General features: G+C 49.0%; 1 protein-coding gene and 2 pseudogenes across 2 annotated transcripts; 2 read left to right on the top strand and 1 right to left on the bottom strand.

Moving 5' to 3' along the window:
- Nucleotides 1–3,775: 3,775 nt before the first annotated feature.
- TMEM171 (transmembrane protein 171) lies at nucleotides 3,776–11,342 on the bottom strand. Of its 2 annotated transcripts, none has more exons than XM_069492486.1 (3): nucleotides 10,567–11,342; nucleotides 6,236–6,377; nucleotides 3,776–3,968 (listed from the first exon to the last, which is right to left on the bottom strand). In XM_069492486.1, the coding sequence occupies exons 1-3, from the start codon at nucleotides 11,279–11,281 to the stop codon at nucleotides 3,776–3,778; spliced, it is 1,050 nt and encodes a 349-aa protein (XP_069348587.1). In that variant the 5' UTR covers nucleotides 11,282–11,342. The 2 variants fall into 2 exon arrangements, with proteins under 2 accessions (XP_069348587.1, XP_069348588.1); XM_069492487.1 differs by having other exon boundaries at nucleotides 3,776–3,965.
- Nucleotides 6,758–6,981, top strand: LOC138398366 (small nuclear ribonucleoprotein G pseudogene; annotated as a pseudogene).
- Nucleotides 11,343–14,717: 3,375 nt separating the features above from the next.
- Nucleotides 14,718–21,194, top strand: LOC138398029 (citrate synthase, mitochondrial-like; annotated as a pseudogene).
- Nucleotides 21,195–25,798: the final 4,604 nt, after the last annotated feature.

The following is a 25,798-nucleotide window of genomic DNA, read 5'->3' as shown; positions in this document are numbered from 1 at the left end:
GGCCTGGCACCTCCGCCCCACCCCACAGGCTCCTGGGGTACACTCCAGCGTGACAGGACAAGTCGGGACGGCAGTGGGTGGGCTCCCAGCAACTCTACTGCCCTGAGCACCAGGAGGGAGAAGCAGAGTTTCAGAGCCTAAGGAAGGGCGTGTGGGAGGCAACTTAACACTAGGGTCTGGGGGAAGGCAGGTGCACCACCAACTGCATCCGGAGGGGCCTAGGAGACTAGACGGAGAAATGGCTACTTCCTGGGTGGGGTCTGGGGCACCAGGAAGAGCCCAGCCCTGCAGGGTCTAGCCCTGGATCTCCTCCGGCCTCTATATCCTGCTGGGTCCCAGCCCCTCAGTCCAGTCTTCCCAGGGAAAGAGACAGTGTTCCTTCTTTGCAAAAACCCCTAACAAATAAGCCATTTGGCCCACCTGGTACTGGTAGGTGGGATTCGCTGGCTAGTTCTGAGGCCTTGAAGGAAATGTCGCATGAGTGGTTTGCCACAGGGTGGCGTGGTGGCTCACCCACCCTACCCAACATCTGGCTTCGCAGACTCAGAGCAGCCTTGGGAGAACACACAATGGTTCAATGACTGCCCGCTGCCCTGCCCCTGGGGAGGGAGGGGATGAAGTCACACTACACTCCAGGGCTGGCCCCACCCCAGCCCACACCTCCCTGAGTGAGCTCACTGGGCAGGGGCAGACACATTTTCAAGCAGACACATGTACCCCAGCAGGAATCTCCCCCACAAAGCCTTCTTTATTGGGAAAAGCTGCATCCTAGTCCACTCCGTTCCTCCGGGGGTACTTGGGCTGGTGGCAGCATGCATGATACTCCAGGAATCCCAGGTATGCGAGGTCCCAGGAGGGCTTGTGGCCTGAAGCCCAACTGAAACCAGACGACCGCGCTTGGTTCCCCTCCAGCAGTCAGGGGACTTTCCTCCCCTCAGGCCCAGCACCCCCACAGCCAGCTTCCTGATTTCTCTCTCCTTTGCAGAAGCTTCTACATCAGAGGTCCAAGGAAACCCATCCGTCCTGATTCATCAGAGACAAAGAGGCCCTGAGAGGGAGAGCCCTGCTGGGATGACTTCCATACCACTCCCCACATGCACAGTTTCCAGCATTTTCCATTTTCACCCGGCTCTACTTTTCTTCCATCCCTACCTGCTTTGACAAACATCATGGGCACAGTCTTGGCCTCTTGCAACACAAAGAAGCAAAGATAAGACCACACTCAACATCATTAGACATCAGGGAAATTCACATCAAAACCACAATAAAGGATTATTCATATCAACTAGGATAGTTATAATTTTTTTTTAAAAAAATGGAACACAAGTGTTAGTGAGGATGTGGAAAAATTGAACCTCTCATACATTGCAGGTAGCAGTGTAAAATGGTGCACCAGTACCATTTGTGGAATGGTGTGGTGTGGAAACCAGTACAGTGTTCCTCCAAAACCTAAAGCTAGCATAGGATCCAGCAATTCCACTGCTAGAATTGAAAATAGGCACCGCAACAAATGCTTGCACATGACTGTTCATACCTACGCTATTCACAACAGCCAAAAAGTGGACACAACCCAAAAGTCCATCAAAGGATGAATGAATCAACAAATTGTGATATACACATACAATGGAGTATGTGTATTTTACTTGGCCATAAAAAGGAATGAAGTACTGATACATGCTACAACATGGATAAATCTTGAAAACACGCTAAACAAAAGAAGCAAGACATAAAAGGTCACATATGGCACGATCCCACTAGCATGAAATGCCCAGTATAGGTAAAGGCCATAGAAACTGAAAAGCAGATTGGTGGTTGGTTGCAGGGGCGGGGGATGGGGGGCAGGTCGGGGTGGGGGGGGGAGGAGGTAGAGAAGGATGGAGAGTGACTGCTTCCTGAGCATGGGGTTTTATTTTAGGGTGATGGAAGTGTTTTAGAGTCTGACAGAGGTGGTGGTTTGTACAGCATTGCGAATGTGCTAAATGGCTAAATGCCACTGATTTCTTCACTCTAAACGGTTTTATAATGCAGCTTTTACCTAAATAAGAAAATACAGTTAACACATCTAAGAAAAAGCACAACTCACGGTGTGTTTCCAGAAGCTGCCAGCACGTTCGCAGGTACAGAATACATCTTGCTGTGACCAACCGATGTGCCCCAGCTCTGCCGCATGTGCTTTCAGCCCTGCAGTAAACATCCTCACACTTTACCCTCTCCTTGCGTGGAAGTCTGTGCACTGTAGCTGCAGCCCCGGTTTGCTGAGTGCCGCGAACGGCTGGTGGAGGCGGGACAGGCTTCCCTAGCCAGGTCCAACTTACTCCTGAGCATTTCTAACTGCTTCTGGACATTTATTAGCATATAAAAGTAAAATACCAAGTCACAAACTTCAACGTTGAGCCATTATAAAGCCTCTTGATTATATATGAGAACTTGTAAATGTTTAAGAGTAATTCTACCTAGAAGTTTCAGTTTTATCATTTTAAATAACAGCAAAAGGAAATGATAATCTACCCTTTGTTCTATTTAAAACGTGAATGATTAACCTTCCAGGAGGGAAAAAAAAAGCAGACTTTTAAGAGCAGTTCAACCCAATAAACGTCCAATTTAAAAATAGATTAGTGCCGCTGGTACAGACCGCCACACCTGATCTATGGCGGTGGCGCTGCGCAGGAGTCAGTCATTGCTTCCGTCAAACTGTTGGAGCGCGGATGCCCTTCAGCTCTGCTTCAGGCACCGAAATGCTGGACTATACTGATTTGGGGAGAGGCGGAGCATAGCTGATATAAAAGGCATTAAAAGTTCACATTGTTGCTTTATCAAATTTTGTCACCAAAAAAATGCTACGTTATTACAGATTTCATATTCTAAAGGTCAGTCTCTCCTAGGTAGAAAGACTAATATTTACTCATTGTTCCTTAAGGTCTGTATCTAGAATTAAATAAATATACATTACGCAACTATACAAAAGGTTTTGGTCAGCAGTATCCTCACAAGAATAAAAAGCCGACGGATCAGAGTGTTGTGCCAGTACATCACCGGACAGAAAGGCAAAGCCTCCCTGGGCCTCTCCAGCGGAATGTAGTTACCAAAGTGCCCCAGGAAAATTTCTGCCAAGAAACTTCACCATACAGAGATTCCAGGGTGTCACTATGCTCATTACTGGCCCAGCATAGAGGCTCCCTATTACCTTCTTTCAAAAAGAAAGAAAGAGAGGGGGAGTGGGAGAAGTAGGAAGGAGGAGGAGAGAGAGAGGAAAGGGAGAACAAATAATGAAGAAGTTAAGAAAGTAATCTCGTTTCTCCGCTCCAGGAGCAACTACCTCTGGAGACAGAATGAGCCAAGCTAAACATTAACAACTGCTTCTTGCTGGCCTTTGACAGCGCGGGGTGGTGACAGGAGCTTGCCCTTCAGAAACCAGCTAGATGGGTTCAAAAACCAAGCTCTGCATTTAGAAGCTCTGTGCCCTTGAAGAAGTTCATTAGCCTCTCTGAGCCTTTGTTCCTTTACCCATCAATAAGAATAATCCCAGCTACCTCCCAGAGTTGTAGCTGTAAAGGAGAGGGCCATGTCACCATGTCACCGAGCCTGCTGCCCGTAGTCATTTTGCCCCTCCAGCGGCATGAAGCACTAACAGCTGGAATCCAGCCTGGAAGGTCTGTGACGCTTGCTGTGCCAGGAAAATCAGAATGCAGCCAAACTACTATTATATTTTTTATTAAAAAAAGAAATTAAATAAAATAGTGATTCATTATATATAAAACTGAACTGGAGTCATAGTTCATGGGGAAGGCTCGAAAGACGGAGACAAGGACGTGGCTGTGTTGTCTTTTTCTTCGTATCTAGGAGGTGGTTCAGATGAAAGATGTGGCGAGTGTGAGGTCGCAGAGGACGAACTAGTCCCAGAGATGGTGTACACAGATTCGAGACCTCTCTCCGAGCCCCTGCCCTGGCTCTCGGGAGTCGGGGTCCTGCTAAAGAGAAGGAGAGAGAACATGAAGGGGAGGGGACAAAACAGTGGCACCTCTTCGGTACTAGGTTCTTCTTAGACGTTTAATTACAGGCATTTAAGAGCATATGCAAGGATCTGAGGAGTAAGAAGGTGCCTCTTCCACACTCAACTCTGTATAGATTGTTTTGATTCCTCATCTCTTACTTTTCTTAGAACTGATTGTGACATTAAGACAGTCTCACTCCTGTTGTCATTCCCCTTGTCACTGAAAAGACATTGAGTACAAAGGTATAGCTGCTATCCAACACACACACACACACACACACACACACACACACACACGGTTACTGTTCTCTGCTGTTTTGTCTTCTGGGACAGCTACCATAAGGCAGACAAACTTAAGCAAACAGGAAATGAAAACATTAAGCCAAAAGCGTGAAGGGGAACAAGAAGGCACACTGCTCAATGACGTGCGCTCACGACCTGCCCTGGAATTCCACTCTGCTGCCTTCCAGCTGTGTGATCCTGGGCAAGTTATTTCACCTCTGTAGGCCTCAGTTTCCTTATCTATAAAATGGGGGTGATAACAGTACCTTCCTCCTACAGTGGTTATGAGAATAACATGAAGCAAAGCCAGAAAACCCAGACCCAGGAACACAGAAATCACAGCAGCAGCAGCAGCAGCAGCAGCAGCAGTTTGTTTTAAATTACTAGACATTGATTTTACGGTTTGGGGAAGTTCTGCATCACAGGAAAACCATATAAAAATTCATTATTAGAACTCTACAAATGTCCATCCCTAAGCTGCCCTTTCTCCATAGAGGGCAACTCCTGCATTCACTTCCCTGGATCTATCCCTAGCTCACTACTCACTGTGAAGCTCAAAACCTCTGTCCTTGGCAGCCACCTCTTTCCCTCTCTCATCAGACAATCTGTCCCCCTGCTTTGTGGAAAAAGGATCTCTGCACAACTTCATTCCCTCTAGGCCCAGGGGGAAGGCCGGTGTCCACCCGGCCCCGCTGGGGGCCCCACGGCTGCTCCTTCCGGGCACTAGGCGTAGGGAGTCCCTGACTCCCCAGGGTGTGCCTTAAACACAAAGGACAGGTAAGGGGGGGCCCATCCCCAACAATGGTTACACCCTTCAGGCCCACTCCTCACTGCTCAAAAACCCGCTTCTCATTGTCTAGAAAGCAGATCTGCCTGGGTACTGCCCACCCCTCCCACTAAGCCCTGTGACAATTCCCAGCAGTCCTTCCCTCCCTTCCTACACCCTGGCTCCCCATTCCGGAAGGTGCCACCAGAGCCTGCTCCTGCCCTGCTTCCTAAGCACACTGCCATCTCCAGGGTCTCCTGGGCCCCTCCGTCCCCGGCACTCCCCGGGACCCCTTCCTAGCACACCTTCCCTCCCATGGGTGTCCCACAGGTCTCTGGCTCCTTGCCCTCTGGTTTCAGCAACCTCTGCGGTCCCATCTCCAGCACCTCCTCTCTCTCCCAAGACCTAGCCCTGTCCAGTCTGCCTCCAAGGCCCACATCCCGCTGTCCCTGCACCGCCAGCCAGCCACCACCTCCCTGCCAAAAAGAGCTCACCTCCCTCCTTCCCTCAGTGGGGACCTCTCCACTGTCCCTGTCACTCATTCTGGAAATCATCATCTCTCCCTCTCCCTCAATGCCATCCTCCGCTCTGGACCCTCCCCACACACCAGCACCCACAGTCCCAGGCTCCTGGTGCCTCAGTCTGTCCCATTAGAGGCAGCCTCGCTGCCTTCCGCGTGGGGTGGGTGTGGATCTTATGCTCCCTGAGGCCCAGAGAACAACGGGATATTGAGGGAGGGGCCCAGCTGGGTCAGGTCAGGGTGCAGTCACCCAAGCGCTGCTGTCAGATTACTGAAACCCTTCTGCACCTCCTCGCACCTCCCCACGGTCTAAAGCAGTAAAGCCTAGGGGAACAGGGGCCTCCTGCCCGGCTCCAGCACTCAGCCCGACCCATGGCTTCTTAAACACTCTGAGCGTCACCCCTGCTGGGAGCAGTTAAAGATGCCTGGAGAAGAGGTCATATTAACCTAGAATAACCACTTTTATCATTTTTAGCTTATGTGCTGCCCGGAAGTTTCCTGAAAGGTATTGTTAATATCAAGGCAACAGTTGTGACACAACATCAGCAAAGAAACATACTCACACACACATGTTTACTCTCGTGCCACGGCCTTAAAGCTCGTTTGGCCCAAACCCAGGTGCAGGCCTAGAAAGGCTAAGCATGCCTCCTCTTGGAGTTCACTCGGAAAGACTTACCCATGGTTAAAGATACTGTAATATGAAGGTGGACTTTCATTCGGAAGCAAACCGTGAGCCCCAGGACTTTGAGTTCCCGCAGCAGCCGAAGACTCAGGAAAGTAAGGTGGTGGAGGGGGTGGAAATATGATCACCGAATCACCTAAGGAAACACAAGGTTTAGTTGAAGACAGGCAGGTAATAAACAGAAGCAAAGTAGCAAGAGCAAAAGAAACAAATTCTGTGTTTGGCCTATCTATGGGAAAAGTGGAAACACGTGCTGCTAACTCCAGGATTAAAAAGCGGGCCCATTAAATTTATAGAGACAGAAAAGAGTAGATAGCCCAGGTCACCGGGAGCTGGGTGGGGAATTACTGCTTAACGGGTGTGGAGTTTCTGTTTGGGATGAGGGAAAAAGCTCTGGAAACTGATAGTGATGACAATTGCACAATACTGTGGATGTACTCAGTGCCACCGGATCGTACATTTAAAAATGGTTAAAATGCTTGTCGTCTCTGGTTCCGCGGAGCAGATACCGTGAGCAAAGCTCACCCTCCCGAGTTGAAAACATTTATGGACAAGAAGTTAGATCTGAAATTGAAGGTGGCAGACATGTCAAAGGAATATTGCGGGCATTTGATCACTTTATGAACCTTGTGACAGATGAATGTGTGGAGATGGCAACTAGTGGGCAACAGAACAATACTGGAGTGGTGATTACACGAGGAAACAGCATCAGCGTGTTAGAAGCCTTGGAACGAGCATAAGTCACGGCTGTTCAGCAGAGAAATCCAAGTCCCCTCTCCAAAGGGCCTGTTTTACTATGACGTCAAAATCAGGTCATGGACATTTTCATATTAAACTTTTTGTTAAATAAACCTTTGTAATAGTCAAAAATAATATAAAATAAAAAATAAATAAAAATGGTTAAAATGGTCGATTTTATGCTCCGTATATCTCACCATAATTTTTTGTAAGGGGCCTACATTTCAGAGTGCGGAGTACCCCCCACCGCAGCGTGGAGGTGGCCTCTATTTCACAGCAAGCTGAGCCGAAGCACTTCTGTGAAGCGTTTGCTTACAAGCTCCCCTCTCTGGGGTATCCACTACGGATAGAGCTTTTCTCATTTTCAACCTACAATCTTAATGCATCACAAGGTAGCTGTTCGGTAAAGTGCCTTGTTCCTCAAATGCAGTTTCAGCCTGTGAACAAATGACAATATGCCATGCTGCAGCCTGGCATTGTTACCGACCAGATTTCACCCAAGCTGTACAGAGGAAGGTCAAACTCAATGGAAAGTTTGTTTTTTGAATTGCTGTTGCTACTATTCACTGCAGAATACATCCTGTGCTCTGAGGAGGAGAAACTAGGGACCAGATGCAAGCTGTAACTTGTGCTCCAATTCTAACACAAACTGCACCGCACAGGTTGCCCAGAACATTGTAGACGTGTGGCAGCTCCACTGCCCGGGCTGTGAGGACAAGCTGGCAACACCAAATGACAGTTCAGGAAAAACGAAGGAGGAGAGAGGCCTCCGCTTCCCTGTAGGGAGGGGACTGGCTCATGCCGGGGGCACATCTGATGGCTGCGTGGGTTGGCACAAGATTCTTTAAAGTAACAGGGGTTCCATTTGCCAATTTCTAACCCAGCATGGCCCTAAACAAGGTAGAAGACCTCACTTGGCCTCAGCCACCACAGCTGTAAACTGCAGGCCGTGTGGTACCTGCAGCAGAGAACAGGTAGAAGGCCTAGATGGGACGATTTGTGTCCGGTGGTTAATGCGGTGTGGGGCACACAGCAAACTCTCTCAGCTCTAACATGTCAGCCACCAGCCAAAGAAACTTATTTGCCTGATGGAGACACACCCCAACTGGCAGCCTGGCCAGTGGCTCTACTCTCCACAGTGGCCTCAATCACTTCCCCAGAGGGAATTTAGCCTTTCAGAAAATGCATTAGCTCCATCTCTCCTGTAAGGAGAACATATATATATATATATATATATACACACACACACACATATATATATATATATATATATATCTCACTAATCTAAACTTGAGAAAGCGTAATGGTTATCTTGGGATTCTCATTTAATTTTTTAGAAGGTCTTGGTAGGTCAGAGGAATCAAGGTTGAATGTTCACTTTAATTACACATTGTAAAATAAAGGATATGTGAAGTGAGCCTCTAGGGCAGGCCAATCACCTTGCAAAAATCAACAAGGAAAAGCTCAGAGCAACCCTCTTATCTTCAAGCCTCTCTATCCCTTGCCCAATCGGGGGGCCTCCCCTACCTTGCCATCTGCTCTCCCTGGAAAGAAGCCTCTCCCTGGGAGTTCCCTTTCACTTGTCCTTCGGAACTTGATGTCCTTTGTGAGTTGACAGCATACACACCCATCAAGGGAGGGCTGTCTTGTACACTTGTTTGTGTATCCGGGATCTAGCACTGAGTGTGTCCACAAGGAGAAGAGCATGCTTCTCAGATTCTGAAAGCATAAACCCTATCCCATAATAACAAAGGAGAGAAAAACAAGGAGGTAAGATGCCAGATTTTCACAGATTTGATGGGGCTTAAAGGGTTAAGTGGAAGAAATTTTCAACTCTGCAGTGCCAACTTCAGGACAAAGATGCCCAGGAGCAGCACCAGTGGCTCTGCTCCCTGCCACCAGCCCGACTCCAGCCACCAGAAACTCCCCTGCTAGCAGGCCCAAAGAGCACACCGCAAACTGTTCCCATCTGAGTGGAGGAATAGGAGCATTCAATGACTGTGTTTACTTGTACCCCACTGTGTTCCCCCAAACAGCTGAGAACATCTGCAACATAGGGTGAGCCCTCTTTTCCTGCAGTAGCTCCTGAGAACACTTGGTGAAGGATGAAACGGGACTGCACCCAAGTCCCCTGGGGAGGGTGCTATGCAAGGGCTACACTGTACAGGTGCCACCCACCTGGGTTTGGACCCTGCTCTGCCATTTGCTAGTTTATGGCCTCGGCCAAGTCATTTGCTATCTCAGTGGTTCAGTTTCTTCACACCTAACATGGAGACAGTAAGACTATCTGCCTCCTTGGGTTGCTGTAGGTGTGGATGAATTTCACGTAGGAGGCCCTTTAGGAGTCCATGATAAAGCACTTAGATGGGTGTTCGGCACATGAATAGACTCTACAGAAGTGTCAGCGATTATTAATGTATAATTAATATTTGTGTTGTCACCATAAATATAGAAGTGCACAAATAAGTAAACTGGAAGGATCAACCATGGCTTAGCACAAGGAATGGCTATAAGTCCATCTGCCCTTCCTCTCCAAGGCTGGGGCACTCAAGGCCAGCAGCCTGGTTAATTCCCTGCAGCCCACAGTAGAGACAGCTGCAAACACAAGACACATCCCACTTGTCACTCTCCCTCTCGGTGCCCTCCCTGGTCTCTGCGCTGTGGTCCTCTTTACCTAGCCTTTTAAATGCCATGGCTTCAGAGCTTTGCCCTTTCAAAAGTAGGAGACTGGAAAAAAAGTGATTTGCAAATGAGCGGTGATGGGGTTTGTCTGTGGCTGTGGGAAGCTGAGCCAAAGCTTCTGATATTGTTCTGTGGGGGGCTGGCTCTGGGAAACCCTACTCCATCTCTCCTGTGGAACCCAGGGACCCAAAAGGAATCCCCAGGCATTCCATGGGAGGAAGAAGTGACAGGTGCTGTCACATTCCATCTCAGTCTATGCCACTGCTTCCAAGCTTTGCTGCAACCCTGCAGCCAAGGACGAAGTCACAGAAAATAAAGGACAAATGCAGAAACAGCACTGAAGCCCCTCAAATGCCTGAAGACTGGAGGACTTGGGACCGACTCAGAATCCTGGAACATCAGTGCTGGAGGGATCTGCTAAATGCACTGCTCATTTTATAGGGGTATAAACTAAAGCAGGAGAGGTTAAGGACTTGCCAAGGACAGCCAGCTGGTGACAGCTAAGGAGGAGAACCCAAGTGTCCCACAACTAAAAGTGCTATACAGTTTTGGTGTGAGAATAGCAGGGGAAACAGGGTCACTTAGTGGGTCCCTAAGGTGACAGAAGGCTCCAAGGCTGATCTCATGGTTCTTCTCACTTTCCTCCTAACTTGCTCTGTGACCTCAGTCAAGGTCACTACTTAATCTCCCAATGAAGACAGAGTTGCTAGGGGGAATGATGAGAACAAGGATTCCTGTGGGCCTCCCACCGCAGCCACACTCTGTATGTGTGTATGTCTGTATGTGTGTGTGCACACATGTGTGTGAGGGAGAGGAAATGAATCTAGACCAGACCCGAGGGCAGCCCAGAGAAGCTATGATGCAAAGCCACTGTGATAGCAGCAAGGACACAAACAGCCACGCACCTACGGTGACCTGGACAGGCTCTGTGCTCTGGGTCTGTCCCTCTTCGCTTTCAGGAGCATCCTGGCCAGCATTCAGGTTGTTTCTCTTCTTGACGTGGGCAACTACGAAGAAACACAATCCCACGAGCACAGTCAAGGGCCCCATGATCTGCAGAGAAAGGAAGCCACAGATCTGGGGCTCCGCGTCGGCAGAGTCTGTGTCGTTCAGTGGCTCCTGCGCCCAGTCTGAGCCGCATCCGGGCACCCAGATGCCCAGCACGCTGATGAGCATGCCGCTCGTCAAGAACAGAAACCCGAAGACGAGGCACTGGGCAAACTGGCGGCTCTCCCCACAGATGAAGGCTCGGTCAGGGTCTGTGTGGTGGCCTCGCCGCCGCCCCTCACTCAGCTGAAGTCGTGCCCGGGAACGAGCCAGGATCACAGCCCCAAGCCCAACCACGGCACACGTGGGTCCCGCGACCTTCAGCATCATGCTGCAGTGTGGCAGGGGTTCATACTGGCAGGCCTGGAACCCAAAGATGGAGAGCAGGACCCCCACACACAGCAGGATGGCGCCAAAGACAAAGAAGAAGAAAATGAGCTTGCTGACAAGCCTGTCGTGCTGGTCCCCATCCGGCTCAGCAGCAGCTGCGGGAGACATGGCCAGAAGAGGCCCCTTCCCCAGGGCAGGGGGTGTCTTTCCTTCCCTCCGAGATCTCAGCACCTCTGCAAACATAACCAAACACCAAATTACAGTGGGCACAGGTGTTCCTGGACTGCCCTGTTCTTCTGCGGAACATTTCAGAAATCACAGCAGGATGAAGTCATAGGGGGCACGACTCCGTGCAACTGACACGCCGTAGAACAATGAGTTGGTTTATGAGTCAGAAGAACTGGCATTCAGAAACTCCTGAATATGTAATTTCATGAAGATATTAAAAAAAGAAGAAATTCAATTACCATGCATCTGGAGTATCTTTAAAAACAAAACAACAAAAGTAACTGGGTGTGGCTTTTCCTGTTCTGAGCTGTACAAACTCATTTCCCCAGGCAAAAACACAGGGGAAGGCAGGAAGAACCACAGGGCTTATTTCTGATTTACGGATGCCCCACTTTTCATCACAGCTGCTCTGGGCATTTCCAGGTTGGTAAATTTTTTGTCCAGTAACTAACTTTCCATTTCCTGTCTTACACTATGGCAACTTTCCATTTCATGTTTTATTCTAAGGCTATATCCACTAAAAACCCAAGTACAGCAATTTCAACAGAATGGGAAAGCAGTTGAGGAACACAGTGGGTTTGGTGAACTTTAAATGTTAATTCTATCAAAATGTGGTTCTTGGGTTGTCAACAGGCACACACTGGTGCCCAGTTGCCTGGACTTGGAAGACTCTGGAAAGTCTGGCCCAGCAGGTCTAGTGGAGCCCTGTCTCCAAGGTGGACAGGTATCCTAAGTCAGGTGGCCTCTCCTTCACCCTCCTCCACAGTGCCACCCACTTCCACCAAGAGGTTTAGATTCTGTTAAAAATAAGCAGCCAATCACATCACCAGTTACAAAGCACTACACACCAAGAAAACTTAACTTTGAAAGAAGAGTATAATAGAATCAAATGAGAAAGCACCTTCCACAAAAATCACAAAAGGCCTGCACTTCAAGGGTATCATATATTCAATATACAAGCAGTTGTTAAAGATCGGTCTAGTTCACACAGAGGTAACTTTATCATCCCATTATCTTGGTTTACTCCAGTGAATGGGGTATTTTACGTGGACCCTTTAAGTAGGGGAACTCCAAAAGCCAATCCAAAGTGCACAATGCAAAATGGTGAAGACCACTTTCACTTGCCCAAGGAAAGAAAACTTTAAAAATATTCTGAGCCATTCACATCCATGGTCACGTACAAGAAATGAAGACTGAGGCTCTAAGGCCAAGACCATCTTGACAAACCAAAATCACATCAAGGGAAGGTCAGTTTAGGTAAAGAAAGTAAACAGCTAATCTTACACAAGGAAGTACTTTCCCAGGAAAAAGTATGATAGAATCAGAAGGAAGTTGGAGAAAAGAGAAAATATGGTAGGGAGATAAGCTTTCATTTCAACCATGCAAAAATTATACTTTATGAAGATGCATTTAAGCTGAGACAAATACTGAAAGAAAGCACTGCACTAATTGAAAAACAATTTTTATTCTCTTTTGCTGGTTTCAGAGATAGGGAGAGAAGGGCGATGCTCGGCTACAAAGTCCAAGCAGGAATTTCTTGTATTCCTGGTATAGTCCACTTTGCAGTGAGTCACAAGGCTTCGATTGTCTTAAGGCAAATTCCCAAACACCAGTAAACAGAAGCCCAAAACTGGATTTGTAGCTTCTTTTCTGTGGTCTAGTGTACTGAGCACCTAGTTTAGTGTTTATCCCTGATCCAAAATAGCGGGTGGGTAGTCTGTCTCTCCCCCTTCCCCACAGATGCACCCACAAATGAATACAGAGACATCTATACTCACAGATAACTAAACCTTTTCCAAATACCAACCTAAACTTGATTTCCCCAAAGCCAAATTCCCCTCCCCAACACTCCTATCCATTTTCCAAAAGACATTTAGAAATCAACAGCACCACCTCCCCAAGTCCAGCGCGAGGCAAATATCCTTTTTTTTTTTTTTTTTTTTTTTTTGAGATAGGGTCTCACTCTGTCGCCCAGGGTACAGTGCAGTGGTGCGATCGTAGCTCACTGTAGCCTCAAACTCCTGGGCTCAGGCAATCCTCCTGAGTAGCTGGCACTACGGGCGCGCACTATCACACCGGGCTAGTCTTTTAATTTTTGGTAGAAGCGAGGGGAGGGTCTCACTATGGTGCCCAAGCTGGCCTCGAATTCCTAGCCTCAGGCGATCCTCCCGCCTCAGCCTCTGAAAGTGCTGGGATTACAGATGTGAGGCATCGCTCCCAGCCAGCCAGTGTCTTTTATGGGAAATAGATTTGTGGGTTTTAGGAAACCCGAGCGCAACCAGCAGCCCCGAGTGGCTGGGCGCGCGGCGCCCGGGGCGCAGGTTCAGCGCGTATCCTCGTTGCCTCCGCGCTGCCGCGGTGCCCGGCACCAAGCCCGGCGGGCAAAGCGCAGCGCCCGACCCGCCGCCTGAGAGGCAGGCGCCGCGGGCCCGGAGCCGCTTACCTGGGGCTGGATCCTGAGCGCGCCGGGCCGGGGCAGCTGCTGTGGGCGCCCTCTGGGCGCGCCGTCCGCCTTCGCACGCGGCCTCCGCTGCGCCGGCCGCCCCGCACGCTCCCACCCGCGGTCCAGGCGCGGAGGGCGGGCCGCCACCCTACTTAGAGAAGGAGGCGGTGCCGGGCGGGCGCTGCGGCCAGGGCAGGGCAGGGCAGGGCCGACCGGCGGGCGCTGGCCGCCACGGAGGGCGGAGGCGTGTAGGCGCGGGAGCGGAGAGCCAGGGGCGGCTTCGGGTCTCAGACCTGGGGACTTGGCCGCTTCCGCGCCCGTGACCGTGCACGCGAGGAATCCGGGGAAAATGGGCACCCTCAACGCCTCCCTGGCCCGCAGGCCAGGCTGGGAGCCAACGAATTGAGATTCTCCCCCTGGCTGCCCGGACTGCGCGCTGCAGCCGTCGAGATCCGGGCTGCGGAAAGGGGAGCCGGTCCCCTAACTGGCCAGGGGCCCAGAATCCCAGAGGGTCGTGAGAAAGCGGCGGGGGAGAGTGCAAAGGAGAAAGTGCCTGGTCCCCTTTCCGGCGTGGTCGCGACCCAGGCAGAATAGGGTCGCGCGTCCCGTCGCCACGCTCTTGGCCACAGCACGGTCTGGGGCAAGTACGCCCAGTGGCCGTGGGGCCCTCCTGCTGCTCCGGAGACCTTGACTGGGGTCACTGGATGAAATGCCTGGCTGCGAGCTCCCCATCCAACAGGTTACGGAAACACCAAGTCACAGTAACGTGTGCTCCATTAGAATGTGAGACAAGGGTCCTCCACACCCAAGCCATTCAGACCCGAGGTCCTGGCTCCGGGACTGCAGCAGACACTCGCAAGCCCGAGCGGGGCCAGCTGTGTCCCGTCCGCACTCATGTAGGCACACAGCCCTCCTTTGCCATAGAAGCCCCTTCCTAGTTCTCTACCGCTAATGACCTACCGGAATTAAACTGGTAACTTTCCCTGCCCTTGAACCGGGAGTTTCGAGATGGGTTTGCTAATCCCCGTGCTATTTGTAACCTGCCTCGTGACACGTGACACAGATCCAACTGTGCCACACCAGAGGTCAGTGCTCTGTGGAAGGTGAGTCAAGGGCTCACCGCCCAAGCACAGGGGCGCCCTGAGCCCTGGGACTTCGCCACCTGTGCGTCTCTTCTCGCTAGCTTCCGGTCCACCTAGTCTGAAAGCCTATCCGGAGTTAAGGCCCTGGGAGTAACCTTTCTAAAATGCAAGCACTTTACATACCGGACAGATAGTCATTCCCGGTGGCTCTCACTGAGAGTAAAGTACAGGTTAGTCTCAGCTCATTACCAGAGGGGAGAAGACTTGAAGGGGTCAGAGGACAGCAAAGAGGGCAGGGCAGTTGCCTGGGCTTTAGGGCTGGAGGGGTGGGGTGGGTGAGGTCCCGGTTCACAAGGGTGGCAGGCGGGACAAGTTTCAGCCTTTGGAATTTGGTGGGGCACTTGCCCGGGTGGCTAAATGTGGACTTTCTCAGAGCCAGAGTGCCCTGACCTCCGCGAACCCGTCATAACTAACGACCCTGCTTATTACTATAGTGAATGACACTGACACTCTCCTCCACTTGCGCTGTGCCAGGTTTGGCACTTTACAAACAGCCTGTCGTCTCCAGCAGCTCAGAGAAGGTTGGAGCCAGAAGGGGACAGGAGACAGAAAAACACTCCTTTGTCAGCTGAGGAAACTGAAGCCCAAAAAAGTGAAGTCACCTCTGCAGCTGGTTGATATGGAGCAAGGGCCTGAGCCAGATGTCCTGAACATTCAGTGTTCCTCCGTAAGTACACCTGTCACCCAGAGGACACACGATGCTGTGAACTCAGAAAACACCCTTTTATTACGTGGCTTTGTGACGCCAGGCAGAGGATCTTTGTAGATCATTATGACAATACAGGCATTGTAGTAATCTGTGTCCGGGGTGGAGCTGTCCTTCCTGGTCAAAGCGCCGAGATCCACCACCTTCCGGCAAGGGCACCCACCATGTCCAGCTGATGAGCAGATGACCAACAGTGGCGATTGCACAACGAACGTAGGCACCAGCTTTCTAAGAACTCAGGTCCTCACTGTAGGGTTTGTCCCCTCCGACTCAGGCCTGCTAACAGCTCTTCATTGTATGAGAGCAGCAGCCGAGGGTTTCCATTTCCTTTCCCTCCTCATTCTTCCCTTCTCCCTCATTTGAAACTCAATCTCTGGCCATGTCGTCTGCAGACCTGGAAGGGGCCTGTTGACACAGCTGCCCCTCTGGTGCCACATGACTGCGGGCTTACCACCCATGACAGACTTGAATGCCCTGGCACCAAGGACAATCAGATTAGCCTTCACTTGGAATATCTGCTGCTTGGACAGTTTGTGTATTTGGAGCCCGTTTGACTAAATTAAACCCCTTGGAAACTGATCGTCGGTCAAGTATGAAAGACACACCCACCAGTCTTCGAGGTGCCTATCTTCATAGCAGACTCAGTCTTAGGAAAGAAGCAGGATGGCCTTGTCAGTATCCAAAACTAAGCAGTCTTTCCCAGCCTGGGTGGTAGTAAGGAAAGATAAGCCCAGACGGAATCCTTAGAAAAATAGCATCAGAACCAGATTAAAAACTGGATGAGCCTTGAACTCAAGTCAGTGACTACAGGAGGGATAAAGTGAGGCATGTGTTCATTCATCCATTCAGCAAATACTTATTGAGTGCTTACTGTGTACTGATGAAACAGACAAATTCCTTTGCCCTCATGGAACTTATATTTTACTAAGGAGAGAGACAATAAAATATGTACATTATACAGGGTAGTAGAAGGTGATTACGTGCCATGGGGAGTGCTGGGAGATTCCAATTTAAATAGGGGAGTGAGGGAAAGGATCTCTGGGAAGGTGATGTTGTAGCAAAAGCTTGAAGGGAATGGGGAAGCAAGTGTATCGGTTATCTATTATCATATAATAGATTACCGCAAAACAACAAAGATGTATTCTCTCCCACAGTTGCTGAGAGCCAGGAACCTGGGGGTGGCTTGGCTGGGTGCTTCTGGCTCAGGGTCTTTCAGGAGACTGCAGTCATCCGAAGGTTTGACTGCAACTAGAGGCTCTGCTTCCAGATGCTCCACTCACACAGCTCTCGGCAGGAGGCCTCCATTTTTCACCATGAGGACTCCTCCCCAGAGCTGCCTGGATGTCTCACAACACTGGCTCCGCCTCGCCTGAGTGATCCAAGAAAGATCACTTCCCCAAACAGGGGGAAGCTACAGTGCCTTTTGTGACTAGTCTGTGGAATCCCACACCCTCACTTCTCTTTCTTCTATTCCTTAGAATGAATCACAAAGTCAAGGCAAGGGAATAGGCTCCACCTCTTCTGGGAAGGAATGTCAAATAATTTGTGAACTTATTTTGTGATATTTGGGGGAAGAAGGGAGGAGTGCCTCAGGCAGAGGCAACAGCAAGTGCAAAGGCCCTGGGGTGGGAGTGTGCATATTAGCATGTTCAAAGAAGAGCAAGAGGCCAGGATGGTTGGAGCCAGTGAGCAGGGAAGAGAGCAGGAGAGGAGGTCATACAGTAAATGCATGTGCATGGCCAAGTGCACCAGGTTGTGTAGGGCCTCGTAGGCCATTATAAGTACTTTGAGTGTGTGGGAAGCCTCTGAACGGTTTTTGAGCTGATATGATGTGATCTGAGTTATTTTTAAGAAGAAATTGGTGGCTGCTGCGGAGAGAATAGCCCAAGGAGGAGGAAGGGTGGAAGGGAGAAGGCCAGTTAGGAGACTGTGTTCACAACCCAGGAGAGGTCTGTGGCTTGTGTTCGAAGGTGATGAGATTCTGGCTGTGTCTTGAAGATGGAGTCAGTGGGACTTTCCATGGGATACACATGGGTTTCAATTCCAGGTCTGAGCAAGTGGAAGGATGGCTCTGGCACTGAGCAAGATGGGGGAACCTAGGGCTGGGATAGGTTTGAGGAGGAAGCCTCAGTGTCCAACTGGGGCTTGTTAACTTTGTCCATTAGACGTCCGAGTGGGGAAGCTGAGTAGGCAATCGATCAGCAGGCCTGGAGTTCAGGAGTTCTGGAAGGAATACTTTCTTGTGGTATGTCAGCGACACTTATTACACAATCAGGGAGGCTGGGTGCCCTCTCTGGAAGAGCTGACACGAGCTACACCAGCCTCGTGACAATCACTCCTGCTGAGGGCTCCAAACACACAACCACTGTGCAGATTTCAGATATTTCTGGGGGGCAGAGGGCAGCCGGTGCGGCTGGGAGGAACGAGATTCTACCGGTGCAGGGGTTCCCGGAGAAGTGGCCTAAGGAGCACAAATCCTTCACGCCAGCAAGACAGGCCATATGTTTCTCCCCAGGGCAAGTGGTATGCATTGGCTTGCAGAGCTCAGTGTCTCCATTTTTCAGAATTCACAAGATTGCAGAAAGACAAGCAATCACTCCAGTCTGCCAGCCTCTAGTTCTCTTTTCTCTTTTGGTCTCTCTCTGGTTCTGCCCCAAATTAACCCCAGCACCCAGAAGCATGCGTTCCCCTCTTCCAATTCCTGATGTTTCCTAAGACCCTGCTGGGCCTTGTTTATAGGAATTTGCTCTCAAGTGCTTGGTCCTCGGTCCATGTTTCAATAAATATTTCCAGGACCCAGAGAGACTCCTCTGAACTCACCTGGGCCCCAACGAGCTATAAAACCCAGCAAAGGGTGCTGCCGACCCTTCTGGGGTATTTTCCTCCTCCCCCACCCCTATGTTGGATTTAGACCCAGGGCTCTGAGAGACATGTCGGGGAGGCAGCGGTGTTGACTGACTTGGCGAGCTTCAGGGTCTAGATTGGGCCCCCTTAGCTGAGCCCCAGCACAAACGCTAATCTTTTGCAGAGTCATTCTGTGGCCTAGGATGGCTGTTGATTTTGCACAGTTAATAACAGCTCAGCCTGAGTGCTGCTAGCCTGAGTCCGGGGTGTGGAATGCAAGGAGTTGTTTCGGGAAGAGTAAGAGTTTGCCTGGAGCACAGGGCCTGATGGGGGATGCCTCTGTGCTGCCGCTGAGGGAGAGAGACCCCCTCACGGTGGCTGCAGCGCCCGGGCAGCAGGCTAGGGGAGACCAGCGTGTTGACGCTAAGAGCTCTGCGGAAACCATGCCAGTGCTCTCCTGGCGATCCGTGTTGCTCCATCAAACACCCACTGCTGACTGGATCCCAAAGAATGAATATTTCTCCCAAGCATGTGAAAAGGGGATGAATCAAACTGAGTCTAGACCCTGGCTTTGCCACTGGTTAGCTGTGTGACCTCGGCCGAGCAAACCTCTCTGTGCCTCAGTGTCCTCATCCGTAACATGGGAATAAGCAGACCTACCTCAAAGGATGTCTTGCGTGCAGAGTAAATATCTGGCACATGGAGGGCCATCAGTAAATGGATTTCTCCTTGTCCCTGAGCTGCCTCCTTTCAACCTTGTCCACCGGTTGCCGTGGCCTTTGGTGCAATGGCGATGGCTCCCGTTCTGCGCAGCTCTCGCGTCTCCTTCCCGTCCCACCAGATCCTGGAGTTTGTGCAGCATGGCTTCAGTCACTGAGCCAAGAATGCATCCTGTGTTGCTCTTGCTGCCTGGTGTGCCAGTGCTTCCTCCATGGATTTGAAAGCCACATGGGCTGACCCGGTACCTAAGGAGCAGGCCAGAATTAAGACCTTCAGGCAGCAACATGGCAAGACAGTGGTGGGACTAATCGCTGTGGCCATGATGTATGGTGGCATGAGAGGCACAAAGGGACTGGTGTATGAAACGTCAGTCCTTGATCCTGCTGAGGATTTAGTATCCCTGAATGCCAGAAACTGCTGCCCAACACTAAGGGTGGGGAAGGACCTTTGCCTGAGGGCTTATTTTGGCTGCTGGTAACTGGACCGATCCCAACAGAGGAACAGGTACATTGGCTCTCAAAAGAGTGGGCAAAGAGGGCACCATGCTGGACAACTTTCCCCCCAGTCCACACCCCATGTCTCAGCTCAGTGCAGCCATCACAGCCCTCAGCAGTGAAAGTAACTTTGCCCGAGCATGTGCAGAGCGTATCAACCGAACCAAATGCTGGGAGTTGATTTATGAAGCCTCCATGGATCTGATCGCAAAGCTACCTTGAGTTGCAGCAAAGCTCCACCAGAATCTCTACCAGGAGGGCAGCAGTGTTGGGGCCATTGACTCCAAGCTGGCCTGGTCCCACAAATTCACCAACATGTTAGGCTGTACTGATGCAGAGTTCACTGGGCTCGTGCGCCTGTACCTCACTACCCACAGTGACCATGAGGGCAGCAGTGCAAGTGCCCACACCAGCCACTTGGTGGGCAGTGACCTTTCAGACCTTTACCTGCCCTTCGCAGCAGCCATGAACGGGCTGGCAGGGCCTCGACATGGACTGGCAAATCAGGAAGTGCTTGCTTGGCTAACACAACTGCAGAAGGAAGCTGGCAAAGAGGTATCAGAGGTATCAGATGAGAAGTTACGAGACTACATCTGGAATGCACTCAACTCAGGACAGGTTGTTCCAGGCTGTGGTCATGCAGCACTAAGGAAGACTGATCCACCATACACCTGCCAGCGAGAGTTTGCTCTGAAACATCTGCCTAATGACCCCATGTTTAAGCTGGTTGCTCAACTATACAAGATTGTGCCCAATAACCTCTTAGAATGGTGCAAGGGCAAGAATCCCTGGCCCAGTGTAGATGCTCACAGGCGGGTGCTGCCCCAGTACTATGGCATGACAGAGACGAATTACTGCATGGTCTTGTCCAGGTATCACGGGCCCTGGGAGTACTGGCACAGCTCCTCTGGAGCCGGCCCTAGGCTTCCCTCTAGAGAGGCCCAAGTCCATGTGCACAGATGGCTGATGAAGTTTGTGGACTTTAAGTCAGGGAAAACTGGAGACTGGGAGGAAACTGACTACCAGAAAGTAAGGAAGCTTAAAAATATATATATATGTATACTTTTGTTTCAGGGGGCCCTTAAAGACTTAAGACTAAATTGTATCTAAGGCACTGTTCATATGATTGAGGTTAAAATATAAATTACAACTTTAAAAGATGAAAAAAACATAAATGTATTTCTCTCTAACTACTGCTCACCCAGCTACTCACCTCATCTTCCACCTGAGGCTTCTCCCATGACCTTCAGGAAGGTTTTGCTGACGAATCCACAGAGACTGGGAAGAGCAGGCGGAGGAGGGAGATCAGGATGCTCACCAAACGATGTGCGGTTCTGTTGGCTTCTAATGCCCAGGCTGCGGCTCATCTCCCGCTCATTTCTAGGGTGCTCGAAGGTGTGCATCACATGATCTTGGAAACCAGCCAGTCCCAGTGGTCACCCTGTGTTACCTGCCCTGTTGTGCTACCTTTGTTTTGCTGATGGCTGCAGCCTCCAAAGCTTCTGGAATGTGCCTTGCTGTTGCTGCTGCTGCTGCTGCTGCTGTGCCTGAAGGGCCATGTGTAGGCTGGCAAGGGTGACCCCCCCAGCCAATCAGTGGGCAGGGTTCAGGGTTCTGCCTGCCTCGCACCTCCCAGGCCCGGCTGGAGTCTCAGCACAATCTCGACGCCCTTGGTTCTGGCCCCTCCACGTCCTGATTACCATGATCCCGAGAAGAAGGATTCACGTCGGCTTACAGTGCTCTAAATGTATAGCAAGGTGAAATAAATATAGGAATAAATGATAAAAAGAAAGAAATTGTAAAAAGAAAGGAAAAAAAGTAAGGAAAGATTGGCTGTGTTTCCCATCTCCTTCCAACAGCGTGTTGGTGATGTGCAGGGTGGTGCAATCCTTCTGATGTCATCGTACGGGTAACTTACCTGTTTTAGGATCAGATGTGGAAACCGGTCTGAGACACTTGGAGAAGGCTCTCAACATGGTCTGACCCAGAACCCAGAAGGAGGCCACCTGACTGTTCCGAGCTGCTGTGTGGGGGACATGCCACCTGGCTGGGGGCTGGTGGGCAGGGGTCTTCCCGGTGGGCCTGGTCACCTCCTCACACTGACACACTTGAACCCTGGCTTCTCCTGAAGCAACTTCTGGCCTAAAAAATTAAGCAGTATGATTCTGAACACCTGAGAGCTGGGAGTCTTTGATAAATTAAAAGGCAGTCTGGCAGAAAGCCACCTCCTGAATGCCCCAGATTTTAACAAAAGGCCCTTTGTGTAAGCCACAGAAGGCAGGTAAGGCCAGGGCTTAAGGCTGTGCTGATTTAGAAAGAAGGGGGAAAACTGCTCTTAGGGCTTTTTCTTTTTACTCCGCCTGGTAAGGTGTTGAAAGGATTAAATGAGCACAGAGAGAAAGACCTGCTGTAATTTTCCCTTGGATATAATTCCAGAGGAAATATTTTCTCTTAAATAACAATAATAGTAATAGCCAACCCCTACATAAAGCCTGCTATGTGTTTTGGGGGATTTGCAAATGTATTAGCTCCTTTGCATTTTGTAGCAGCCCTATGCAGTGGGCACTGCTGCAGCCCATTGCGCGGGTGCACAGAGGGGGTGAGCGCTCCTCCCTCGCCCTGCCGCCTGCTGGGAGTCCGAAGGGGAAGCACCCTTCTCCTCTCTGCAGTGGGCCTGAGCGCTCTGTAACTGCACCCTTGTTCATTCTTCCTGGCAGGTAGCTAAAGCTATTATTCAGTGTCAGTTTTGAGTCATTCAAGGGCAGGCCAACAAACTCCCATTCAGCCTTCACATCTCTAATTAAATGCCATTTCCCCAGCGAGGCTGAGGCCGGCTCCCCACGCTGCCTTGTTATTTTCAGCGTACCTGGTGTTTTTTCATTCAGGGCACTTACCACAAGCATAGTTATTCATTATCCCTTTCAGACCACTTCTCCCCACCCTCTGCTGTTCAAACCATGTGTCGTTCTCTGCCCTTCCTGTCGCTCTCGTCCGTTGGCTTCCCAGATCTCCTGTGGTTTAGCTCAGGCTTGGGCACCCGGTGCTCACATCTCTACCACTTCAAATCCTGCCTTAATCCTGTATGACGCTTTTAACCCCCACTTGGATGACTGCTATAGTTTGGATGTTTGACCCTCCAAATCTCATGTTGAAATTTGATCCCAGTGTTGGAGGTGGGGCTAATGGGAGGCGTTGGGTCATGGACGTAGATCCCTCATGAATAGCTTAATGCCTTCCCTGGGAGGGGGTGAGTGAGTTCTTGCTCTATTAGTTCCCATGAGAGCTGGTTGTTACAAAGAGGCTGGCGTCTCTCTCCTCTCTCCCTTGCCTCCTCTCTCGCCATGTGATCTCTGCCTACCTCTGCTCCCCTTCGTCTTCTGCCAAGGATGGAAGCAGCCTGAAGTCCTCACCAGAAGTAGATGCTGGTGCTGTGCTGCTTGTACACCGTGCAGAACCCTAAGCCACATAGAGCAGTTTTTGTGTATTATTGAAGTCAAACTCATATAAATTCAAAATTAGAGCATTATAACTTTAGGATATTAAATGTAATCCCCATAGTAACCACAAAGAAAATTATATTCTCGTTATAGAATATACACTAGAGGAAATGAGAAAGGAATTTAAACTGTTCTATTAAGAAAAACAACAATTAAGCACAAAAGAAGACAATATTGCAGGAAATGAGGGACAAAAAAGCTACAAGGCACATAGAAAACAAATAGGAAAATGACAGAAGTCCCTCCTTATCAATAATTACTTTAAATGTAAATGGACTAAACTCTCTAATCAAAAGACAGATTGGCAGAATAGATTTTTTAAAAACATGATGCAACCATATGCTGTCTACAAGAGACTCACTTTATATCCAAAGACACAAATACACTAAAAGTAAAAGGATGGAGTGAGAGGGGGTGGGAGTGAGGGATGAACAATTACTTACTGGGTACAATGTACACTATTTGGATGATGATTACACTAAAAGTCCAAACTTCACCACTATACACTATATCCATGTCACAAAACTATACTTATGTCCCCTAAATCTGTTTTTAAAAATGTTTAAAATAGCAGAAAGAAAAAAAAAAACTAAAAGGATTGAAAAAGATATTCTATGCAAATCAGATGATAGTTACTTAAAGCTTTTCCTCTAACATCAGGAATAAGAAAGATACCTGCTTTCACCCCTTCTTTGTAACATAGCACCGGAAGTTCTAACCAGAGCATTTAGGCAAGGAAAAAAAAACATCCAAATTAGAAAGGAAGAAGTAAAATTCTCTCTGTTTGCAAATTATAGGGTCTTATATATGAAAATCTTAGATTACACACACACACACACACACACACACACAACTGTTAGAACTAATATATGAATTCAGCAAAGGAGCAGGATTCAAAGTCAACACACAAAAATCAGTTGCATTTCTATACACTAGGAATGAATAATTTGAAAAGGAAAATATGAAAACAATTCCATTTAGAATAGCCTTGAAAAGAATAAAATACTTAGAAAGTAACTTAACCAAGAAGGTAAAAGACTTGTACAGTGAAGACTACAAAACATTGCTCAAAGAAAGTAAAGAAGGTATAAATAAATGGAAACACATCCCATGTTCATGGATTGGAAGACTTAATTTTGTTAAGACATCAATACTACCCAAAGTGATCTACACTTCTGATGCAATTCCTATAAAAATCCCAATGATATTTTGTGGAGAAAGAGAAAAATTGATTCTAAAATTCACATGGGATCCCAGGGGATCTTGAATAGACAAAACAATTTTGAAAAAGAGGACCAAAGCTGAGGGACTCACATTTCTTGATTTCAAAACTTACTATAGTGGTGGCTCACACCTGTAATCCTAGCACTTTGGGAGGCAGAAGAGGGAGGATTGCTTGAGGCCAGGAGTTTGAGACCAGCCTAAGCAAGAGCAAGAGCCCATCTTAACAAAAAATGGAAAAATTAGCTGGGCATGGTGACATGTGCCTGTAGTCCCAACTACTTGGGAGGCTAAGGCAAGAGGATCGCTTGAACCCAGGAATTTGAGGTTGCAGACCAGATGAGACCCGATGAGGAAGAGGAGACCAGATTGGATGAGGAAGCGGAGACAAGACCGGACGAGACCAGACAAGGAAGGAGACCAGACTGGAAGAGGAGACGACACCAGACTAGGAAGAGGAGACCAGACTGGATGAGACTGGATGAGGAAGAGGAGAACAGACTGGATGAGGAAGAGGAAACAAGGTTAGGGGAGGGGGAGGACACGAGATTGTCTTTACTGGAGATGGGACTGAGCAGAATCATCAACTATAGTTAAACAGCAATAGCCTGAAGCTGAAAACCCTTCCTTTAACAGTTCTGTATTTCTGCTTATAGTTTAACAAAGCAGCCAATAAAAATTGCAATAAAGCAACCAATAAAAATTAGTGCTTGAGGAGGGGAGTATGCCATTTTCCTTATTTGCTGGCATAGTAATAAACCTCCCTTTTCTTCTCCCCAAACCACTTGTCCTAGTTCTTCTGATGCGGCCTCAGGGACAAGTGCTGAACTTCCGGTAACAAACATAGAAAAGGTATAGTAAAAGTACTGTAGAAACACTTGTATAGGGCACTTACCATGAATGAAGCTTGCCAGACTGGAAGTTGCTCTGGCTGAGTCAGTGAGTGAGTGGTGTGTGAATGTGAAAGCCTAAGACATTACTGTACACTGCTGTAGAAGCACTGTACACTTAGGCTACACTAAATTTATAAAATAATATTCTTTCTTTAATAATGAATTAACCTTAGCTTACTTAACTTTTTTACTTTATAAACTTTTGAATTTTTATAACTTTTGACTCTTGTGGAAATGGCTTAAAATACACATTGTACAGCTGTACAGAAATATTTTCTTTCTTTATATCCTTATTCTACAAGTTTTTTCTATTAAGTTTTTTTTTTTTTAACTTTTTACACTACTTTAAAAACTAAGACATAAACACACACATCAGCCTAGACTTACACATGGTCAGGATCATCAACATCACTATCTTCCACCGGAAGGTCTCAGGGAGCTGCATGTCCCTGGTTTATAAACTGCTCTTAGAAATAAAGTCTCTCTTAATGAAATATTTCTTTCTCAGTAGTTTTGTTAACACCTAACTGACCTGGGTTATAGTTTAACCTAAGTAGCACATGCACAATATC

The sequence above is a fragment of the Eulemur rufifrons genome, chromosome 17 (assembly GCF_041146395.1).
Source record: "Eulemur rufifrons isolate Redbay chromosome 17, OSU_ERuf_1, whole genome shotgun sequence".
Classification (NCBI taxonomy): Eukaryota; Metazoa; Chordata; class Mammalia; order Primates; family Lemuridae; genus Eulemur; species Eulemur rufifrons.
The sequence above is the reverse complement of the archived record's forward strand: the minus strand, read 5'-3'. Positions and strand labels throughout refer to the sequence as shown.

What these genes read in the sequence shown, in the direction of transcription:
- TMEM171 (XM_069492486.1), bottom strand. Translation starts at nt 11,281, where the DNA reads ATGTTTGCAGAGGTGCTGAGATCTCGGAGGGAAGGAAAGACACCCCCT. An exon ending in GCCTGTCCAGGTCACCGTAG is followed by an intron (nt 6,378 to 10,566) that starts GTGCGTGGCTGT and finishes GTGTTTCCTTAG; the next exon opens with GTGATTCGGTGATCATATTT. An exon ending in TACAGTATCTTTAACCATGG is followed by an intron (nt 3,969 to 6,235) that starts GTAAGTCTTTCC and finishes CCTTCTCTTTAG; the next exon opens with CAGGACCCCGACTCCCGAGA.